Source organism: Oryza glaberrima, chromosome 9 (assembly GCF_000147395.1).
Source record: "Oryza glaberrima chromosome 9, OglaRS2, whole genome shotgun sequence".
Classification (NCBI taxonomy): Eukaryota; Viridiplantae; Streptophyta; class Magnoliopsida; order Poales; family Poaceae; genus Oryza; species Oryza glaberrima.
In genome coordinates this window covers 15674689-15683151 of record NC_068334.1, presented here as the reverse complement: position 1 = coordinate 15683151, position 8463 = coordinate 15674689, and the positions used below count along the sequence as shown (strand labels likewise).

The following is an 8463-nucleotide window of genomic DNA, read 5'->3' as shown; positions in this document are numbered from 1 at the left end:
TGTGTGGAGAGGGGCGGCGCAAATGAGAGAGATAGGAAAAGGGAGGAGAGGGGATCCTCACCGGCGAGCACGGCGGCCGGCGCGAAGGATGAAGGCGGCGGCGACGACCCGACGAGCGTAGGGGCAGACGGGCAGCGGTTGCACCTACGGAGGAAAATGGAGAGGAATTAGGGGTTGGGAGGAAGCGCACGGCGGCTAGTGTGGCCGGCCGGAGATGGGAAGGGCGGCGAAACTCACCGGCGCATGGAGAGAGAGGCGTTCCGGCGGCGGGATTGGATGGGGATGCGGCGGCCGGGGTAGCTTTGGCGGCGGTGGATTGGCTCGGCGGCGGCTCTAGCGGTGGCGGCGTGCGGCCGGAGCACGGCAGCGAGCGGCGGCGCTAGAGGAGATCGGCGCGGGCGTGGTAAAGGGTGTGCGAGAGCACGGCGAAAAGGGGAAAAGGGAGAGGGAGACGCGGGGAAGCTTTATAGTGGCTCGGGAGGGGCGGACGCGGCCGGGAAGCCCCCCGATTTGGCCGGTGACGTGGGGGAGGGAGGGAGGGAGAGAGAGAGAGAGAGAGAGAGAGACGGATTCAAAACCGAATCCCGCCCTCTCGAGCCGCACGCGCGGGGCGGGAAGGCGTGGGGAAGGGGGCGGCGACGTGGGCGCGGCGACGTGGGGCGAGTGGAGGAGGTGGGGTGCCGGCGGTGCGGGTGGTTGGAGCTCCGGCTCCAACGGCCGGAGGTAGGAGACGACCGACAGGTGGGCCCCACCTGTCGGCGCCCGAAGAGAGAGGGAAGGAGGGAGGACTTCGGGGAGGGGAGGAGAAGCGGGCCGGCGCGGGAAGGAATGGGCCGGCGGCCCAAGAAAAAGGAAAAAAAGGAGGGAAAATGAAAGATAAAAAGGAAAAAGGATTTTCCCAGGGATTTAATATTGCACTTTGCTTATTTTAATTGGTTAAAATTATTTACAAGTCTCTGAAAATTCCACTAAAATTCCTGTTAGCATATTTTGACATGTAGAATCCAAGAAAAATTCCACATGCCGATTCCGATTATTATTTGCACTTATTAATTTGAGGAATTAGCTCTAGGTTAAATTGAACAATTTCTTCGGACGATTTATTTTACGAATTTTAAAGCTGGAAAGGGAAACTTCAGGGCGTGACACAGACCAAATCGATATTTTAGAATATTAGATTAGATGTATCCATTATAAACTAAAAGTCCATTAAACTTCCTAAAAATTCCATCTAACCATCAGTTTCCACTTAAATGGGTAGATCCATCAGATATAATTTTAGGAAAATCGTAAGCCACCATGTGTTATGTCTTAAACAGTAGATAAAATAACAGAAAATGTGAGAAAATAATGGTTCATCGGTTTCACTTAAATCATTTAGATAAAATCGAAAAAACCACCCCTCCACTTCGCCCTCCCCCACACATACGCACAACACGACATTACTCGTCCCATCCCTTATCGGCTTGAGCTCTCCACTCTACCCATTCCTATTTATATAGTGAGAAATAATAAACAATATTAAAACATGCATAAATTCAAAGCTACACATCTTATTTCTAATCTAAATATTGTTCTATTTATAATTAAACCAAAGATTTAAAGATCCATGAGGCCTATATTTTGAACTGGTATAAAATATAAAATAAAGCAAGTAATAGAATATGTCAATAGGGACTCAATTGAACTATTTAGAGAAAACGTAATAAGTTCGAAAAAAAATGGTTCTTGCATTCACTAAAATTGGACCAACCATCGCATGTTCCATTTTCGTAATAATTTTAAAATGCTTAGACATTAATGGCCCTACATCTTTCCTATATATTATACATATAAACCGCACAAAGGTTCGCAGTATATAGTTCATTGAAAAGTTATATTTGTTACTATTAAATTGAAAATTTTGGATTCATGCTAACTAGGTATGTTCTTTTGAAAAATATAGTATAGATCACACAAATCACATGGAAGCGAGGTATATGACATGCCTTTATTAATTTATATATAAGTATGTAACAACTTGCATCAACTTAAACCGACTAGAAGGAGAACTACTCAATGGTACAAATAAAACCTATTTATTATCAATAATAGTTCTTTAGAATTTGTTAAAAAAGCAAGTAAACATTCTATTAAAAAATAACAGAATAACTTATTTCTAATTTACACTTCATTTGTTAGACACGTTTTCCAAACAAACTGAATCGAACTTCTTTCTATATAATAAAGAGATCATAGATAATTATTTATACATATGTATTAAATATTATATATTTTAAAACCTAAAAAATATCTTGGAAAAATTATCAAAGCAAAATGCCAATGAACAACAGAGGCCTCACCTGATGTGTTTTGTTAAAAAGAAACTTGACCGCGCAAATGCGCGGGCTAACTTCCTAGTTTGATTAAAAAAAGTCAAAACGACTTATAATATAAAACGTAGAGAGTTCAGCTACTACATTCGTCAAAAATATGAAGGATATTAATTGCTCATGTACTACTATCCATCACCAATTTGATATCCCTGTAGATACTATCGATGGCATTGCTAGAAAAATCCATCCATTATCATACACATGCTCAAGTATGTATTATTGCTACATTGGATCCCTAGCATCTCATGATACAAATATAAACTAACCATACTCCTAGTATATACTACTGCCATCATCAATTTTTGCTTTTGGACATCAAAACCATACTCAATCCTCGAAAAATGGCAAGGAATGGAAAAAAAAAAACCTAAAGGCAACCGAAGATGGAGCACACAAGTGCTCCCCACTCGTTTTTTGGGCGCGTGCCGAACGAAGAGGCGTTGTAGCTGCATAATTCCTAGCTAGCTCGTCGTAGGAACACCAAAGTTGGGGCCGGCCGGTCACTTTTGCGGTGAAAGGAACCCCTGGGTACTACTAGTACGCGATACAAACACGGATGATTGCGTCCTTATGCGTTTTTTCGCATGCACTTCGACGGATCGATCGATCGATGGATCACACACACATCAACCCCAACCGCAGGCCATCATCACCGGCATCATGGCAGTAGGAGGCCTCGACACCTCGATCGCTCAGTCGTTCGCTCGCCTGCTCCTCTCATCTCTGTACGTAGCCCAGCCGCGGCAGCAGCCGCCATCATGCCGCATGATTGCAGCGAGCCAACGGCCCATCGACTCTGTCCCCATTGCCGCACATACTATCAAACAGGATTGCTCGATCGATCGATCGATCGATCTACGACTACTACTACCACTGTCAGCAGCATGCTCGCAGCGGTGGTCGTAGTTGTTGTAGGCACAACCTGCATGCCCACAACAATGATGATGATGGCGGATGGCCGGAGTGCATATGCGTTGGCCTGCAGTGCAGTGAAGCCCGGTGGATGAGGAATTGATGATGGCCGTAATCATGCCTGCATGCAGAGGAGAAGGGAATTCTCCCATTCCTGGTCAGTTTCACATGCTTCCGCACTGGGCTTCTACAGGTGTGACAGTGTCTTTTGCTCATTCCATGGAATTATACGATCTAATTAGCATCATTAGCCTTCATGCAGGCCAAGAGAATAAAAAATACACACGCAAATCCTACGTGCTACTGTACGTACTAGTACTCTCCCGTCCCATTTTAAGTGCAGCTATGTTTTTCCGCGTCCAATTTTGATCGTCTATCTTATTTTATTTTTTTTAAAAAAATTAAAAACATAAGTCACGAGTAAAGTATTATTCATGTTTTATCATCTCATAGCAACAAAAATACTAATTATAAAAAATTTTAAATAAGACGGATGATCTAAGTTGGATACGGAAACTCATGGTTGCTCTTAAAATTTGACGGAGAAAGTAATATGCTGCACGACTAATCATTCTGTCTTTCTTTCAATTTTTCCCCGTAAGAGAGTGTCATTATGCGTGTAATGCATCATGCGCTATATTTACTATACTTTCTCCTAGCCTCTTGATAAAATTAGGCTGTATTTAGTTCATACTGAAGTTTGAAAGTTTGATTGAAATTGGAACGATATGATTAAAAAGTTGTGTGTGTATGAAAGGTTTGATGTGATAAAAAGTTGGAAGTCTGGAAAAAAAAAACTTTGGAACTAAACAGGGCCTTAGCATATAATTCATTTTATTTTAAAAAAAACACTCCTAATGGCAGCACATAGCGCTTGTCTCATTCTGAAACAAGAAACGCTGGACATAATCAAACTACTTGTCTGAACTCCAAAAATACTCCTACCAAACACTAGTCTCCACTACATTACCACTAGTACTCACTCCCAAACAAAGATACAATCCCAAGGTTACAAAAAAAAACCCGAGAAAAATCCACGCAAAAATCCTGGAGGATTCAACAACAGCAGCAGCAGCCATTAGAGCAGGTACAATAGCAGGTTATTAGTCAGCTGTAAATATATTTTAATGAGATAAACGATGAGAGAGAAGATCAGCGGGCTACAGATATATAGCCAGCTGCAGCACGGACTCCAAGACACACTTGATATATGACAGGTGGGACCATATATTAATAGTATAGTAAGCAACTATTGTATGAATTAGTTATTAGATTGGCTATAGATGATTTGGAGCTAGTAGTGGGCTGCACTAAATCATCTATAGTCAATGTAATAGCCAATTCATACAATAGTTATTTACTATACTAATACCTGGTCCCACCTGTCATACACAAATTACGTCTTGAAGTCCGTGCTACAGCTGAATATATATCTGTAGCCCGCTGCTTTTCTCTCTCTTCTTTTATCTCTTTAAAATATGTTTATAGCTAGCTTATAGCTTGCTATCGTACCTGCTCTTATCCCATCCATTAGCGGCTGCTGCGTGGCCACCTTTCTGCTAAAGATTGCGGGTGCTATTTTTAAAAGGGAAAAGATTACGTAACCCCAGTGATGATTACGGTAATTATTGTCGCCTGCCTGCTACTAGTACTCCACTGTACTACCAATCCATCCATCCAAACCCTTCTTTTTCACGTAGCCCCCCGGCGAATCCGCGAATTGCAGCTCGCCGTGTCGCCGGCCGACCGGGGCTTTTTCCTTTCCTCCGGGTCACGTGCGGCCTCGTCAACCGGTCAAACCCCGCCATTATCACGCAGCCACATACGCGCCGGAGGGAAGCGAGCGAGAGAGGTGTGAAGTGTGAGGTGCTCAGGTCGTCTTCTTCCTTCGCTGCTGCTATAAAACCTCGCGGCGGCTTGCGCGATTACGAGGTTTTCCATTGCTGTGTGTGAGTGAGGTGAGTGAGTGAGTGAGTGACGGATTGTTGGGAGAGATGGAGCTGGGGTTGAGCTTGGGGGAGGCTATGGCGGATGCTGGGAGGGAGCTGGTTCTTGGGCTTGGGATGGGGAGGAGGGAGGAGGCGGCGGTGGAGGCGGGGAGGAGGGATCATGAGGTGAGGAGGGAGCTGGAGTTCGGGTCGATGTCGAGCAGGTGCGGTGGTTCTTCGCCGGAGCCGACGGTGCGGCTCACGCTTCTGCCCATGGTGCCCGGCCTTGGCCTCCCATGGCCACCGCCGCCGCCGCCGTCGTCCGAGAGCAGTGAGTGCGGCGATGGTGGATGGGTTTTTTTGGTGGTGGTGTTGAGATGGGTTGGTTGATGCGATCTGTGTGGTTGGGTGGCAGGGCATTTGGAGGCGTCGACGCGGGGATTCGACGTGAACCGCCCGCCGTCGTCCGGCGGCGGCGCGGAGGAGGAGCAGGACGACGCGGCCGGGGCGGCACTCTCGTCGTCCCCCAACAACAGCGCCGGATCCTTCCCGATGGATGACTTCTCCGGGCACGGCCTCGGCGGCAACGACGCGGCCCCTGGCGGTGGCGGCGGCGACCGCTCGTGCTCCCGCGCCAGCGACGAGGACGACGGCGGCTCCGCGCGCAAGAAGCTCCGCCTCTCCAAGGAGCAGTCCGCGTTCCTCGAGGAGAGCTTCAAGGAGCACAGCACCCTAAACCCCGTAAGCTTCTCTTCCTCTCATCGATCGAACACCACGGCGTCGTCGTCGTCGTCTCGCTCTCCTAACGTTGCGTCTCGGTTGCGTTGTGTCGCGAGCAGAAGCAGAAGCTGGCGCTGGCGAAGCAGCTCAACCTCCGGCCGCGCCAGGTGGAGGTGTGGTTCCAGAACCGCCGCGCCAGGTGCGTGCACGCACACGCTCGCCGCGCACGACGACATGAATTTCCTTCTCCCTTCTCGCGAGGATCTCTGACAATTTTCGGCTGCCGCGTCGTGCTCGTGCAGGACGAAGCTGAAGCAGACGGAGGTGGACTGCGAGTACCTGAAGCGGTGCTGCGAGACGCTGACGGAGGAGAACCGGCGGCTGCAGAAGGAGCTCGCCGAGCTCCGGGCGCTCAAGACGGTGCACCCCTTCTACATGCACCTCCCGGCGACGACACTCTCCATGTGCCCCTCCTGCGAGCGCGTCGCCTCCAACTCCGCCCCGGCCACCGCCTCCTCCGCCGCAACATCGTCGACGGCCGCGCCGCCCGCGGCACCCTCATCCGGCGGCATTGCGGCCACCTCCTCCTCCTCCGCCGCCGCCGCCGCGGCGCCGGACCATAGGCCGTCGTCGTTCGCCGCGCTGTTCTCGTCGCCGCGTGGCTTCCCGCTATCCGTAGCCCCGCAGGCGCAGCCGCCGACGAGCTCGTGACTCTTCCAACTCTCCGGCGACGGCGAGGGGCCTGTTTGTAAATACGCTCACTTTTCTTTTATCGTTTTTTTTTGTTTTGCTCCTTTGGTTCTTTGGGATTTTTTGTGGCTTGCCAAGTGGTTTAGCGAGAATCCGAGGGGGCAGCGCGTCTGGCCGTCCGATTGGGACACGTCGACGGCGCACGATGCTTAAAGAAAAAAAATGTTGCAATAGAGCTTATTAACCTTTATAATTTCTGCGATTTTTTGTTTTCTATCAACACCATGGTTTAAATTTTACGGGTCTCTTGCAAACCAAGAGAAAATTATGCATTATTCTTGGGTGTCCTGCCATGTCCATTTGTTATAGACTTGCTACGAAATCAAATGAATTTAGGCCTCTTTGAAATACTAGATAGGAAAAACCACAAGAATAAAAAGAAAGTAAGAATTGAAATAGTATGTTTTTCTAATCCTACAGAAAATAAGAGGATGAGCTCTTTGATTGCACCACATAAACCTAAGATGTCTAACACTTTGCTTTTTTTTTTTTTATGAAATTGACCATAGTAATGAAATCCTATGAAAATTTTTCTATCATCTATCTATGAATCAAAAGGACTCTATCGGATAAATTATTAGGAAAAATGAATCCTCCATTTCAAAGGAACCTTAACAGATAATACTGTCTCTCCTGCATTAGTGTATTTTTGGTACTGAAGCGAAATGTAGGAATCAAGCAAGAATGTGGGAGAGCACCGACGGTAACAGTTATTATCCACCGCGCATAATACGAACAGTAGACATACAGTACTAACTACGTACGGACTACAACGTTGTAATGGTGGTCCCCTCTCACATCGCCCGTAGGCCGTTGTGTCGCACAGCCACCCTCAAAACACTTCTACAGATGAAAATGTGTTGGGGTTAACCCAAACAGGAGGTTAAAAAAAAAAAATAGGGCAAGTATAATAAGGTTAGCTTCAACAGCGGAAAAAGCTTCAAGCTTCTCTCCGTATAAAAAAAACAACCTAAGAGGGTATGTGTTTCCTCTTAGTATAATAAATCTAGACAAATGACTATCTAAATTCGTTCTACTGGAAGGAGTTTTTGGGACGGAGGGAGTAGAGTAGAAGAGTTCAAGCACTTTTCATCGATGTTTCAAATACCGGTTTTAGGGAAAAAAAATACTGATCCATCTGGCTGAAATGGACAAGAAAAGAAGAAATCACTTTGCTCAAACTATTTTACCACAGCACTTACCTTTTAAAGGCTCATTTTACTTCCTAACAATATTTCTTTTTTTTTCTCTCTCTCAATTCAACTCTCTATTTTACAGTTTGGTAGGATGATGATACATGTATTATAACTTATGTCTCAACACTTTATAGAACCTTTTATGACTGTTTGCATGGGCTCAAAGCATCTACTCACTCCGTCCCAAAATATAAGTATTTTTTATTTTAACACAGTCTTCGAGATGCTATTTTGATCTACAATATCTATAAAAATAAAATATTGTAAATAAAAGGAGTTGTATATTATGATGGTTTAATGATAGTTTGATTAATGATAAATCTAGTAACATCAATTTTACATGATTGATATTTTTTATTTTTTCTATTAATAGTCAAAGTTAAGAATAGTTGACTTGACACTATGCTAAAAGTGGTCTGTTAGGAACCCTGTGTTCCCAACTCTCCCTTCTCTTTTTCCGCGCGCACGCTTTTTAAACTGCTAAACGGTGTATTTTTTGCAAAATGTTTCTATACGAAAGTTGCTTAAAAAAATCATATTGATCCATTTTTTAGCAAATACTTAATTAATCATGTGCTAATG

The 8463-nt window shown here is 45.8% G+C and overlaps 1 protein-coding gene across 1 annotated transcript; it reads left to right on the top strand.

Moving 5' to 3' along the window:
- The first annotated feature begins 5052 nt into the window (after nt 1-5052).
- On the top strand, nt 5053-6887 carry LOC127784063 (homeobox-leucine zipper protein HOX11). Its single transcript, XM_052311242.1, has 4 exons — nt 5053-5546; nt 5631-5956; nt 6055-6134; nt 6238-6887. Exons 1-4 carry the CDS (start codon nt 5282-5284, stop codon nt 6644-6646), a joined length of 1080 nt encoding a protein of 359 aa, XP_052167202.1. The 5' UTR covers nt 5053-5281; the 3' UTR covers nt 6647-6887.
- Nucleotides 6888-8463: the final 1576 nt, after the last annotated feature.

Bases quoted from the DNA above. Each gene is read 5' to 3' on its own strand.
- LOC127784063 (XM_052311242.1), top strand. From the start codon at position 5,282: ATGGAGCTGGGGTTGAGCTTGGGGGAGGCTATGGCGGATGCTGGGAGG. The intron at 5,957-6,054 runs GTAAGCTTCTCT...TGTCGCGAGCAG, and splicing joins AGCACAGCACCCTAAACCCC to AAGCAGAAGCTGGCGCTGGC. The intron at 6,135-6,237 runs GTGCGTGCACGC...GTGCTCGTGCAG, and splicing joins TTCCAGAACCGCCGCGCCAG to GACGAAGCTGAAGCAGACGG.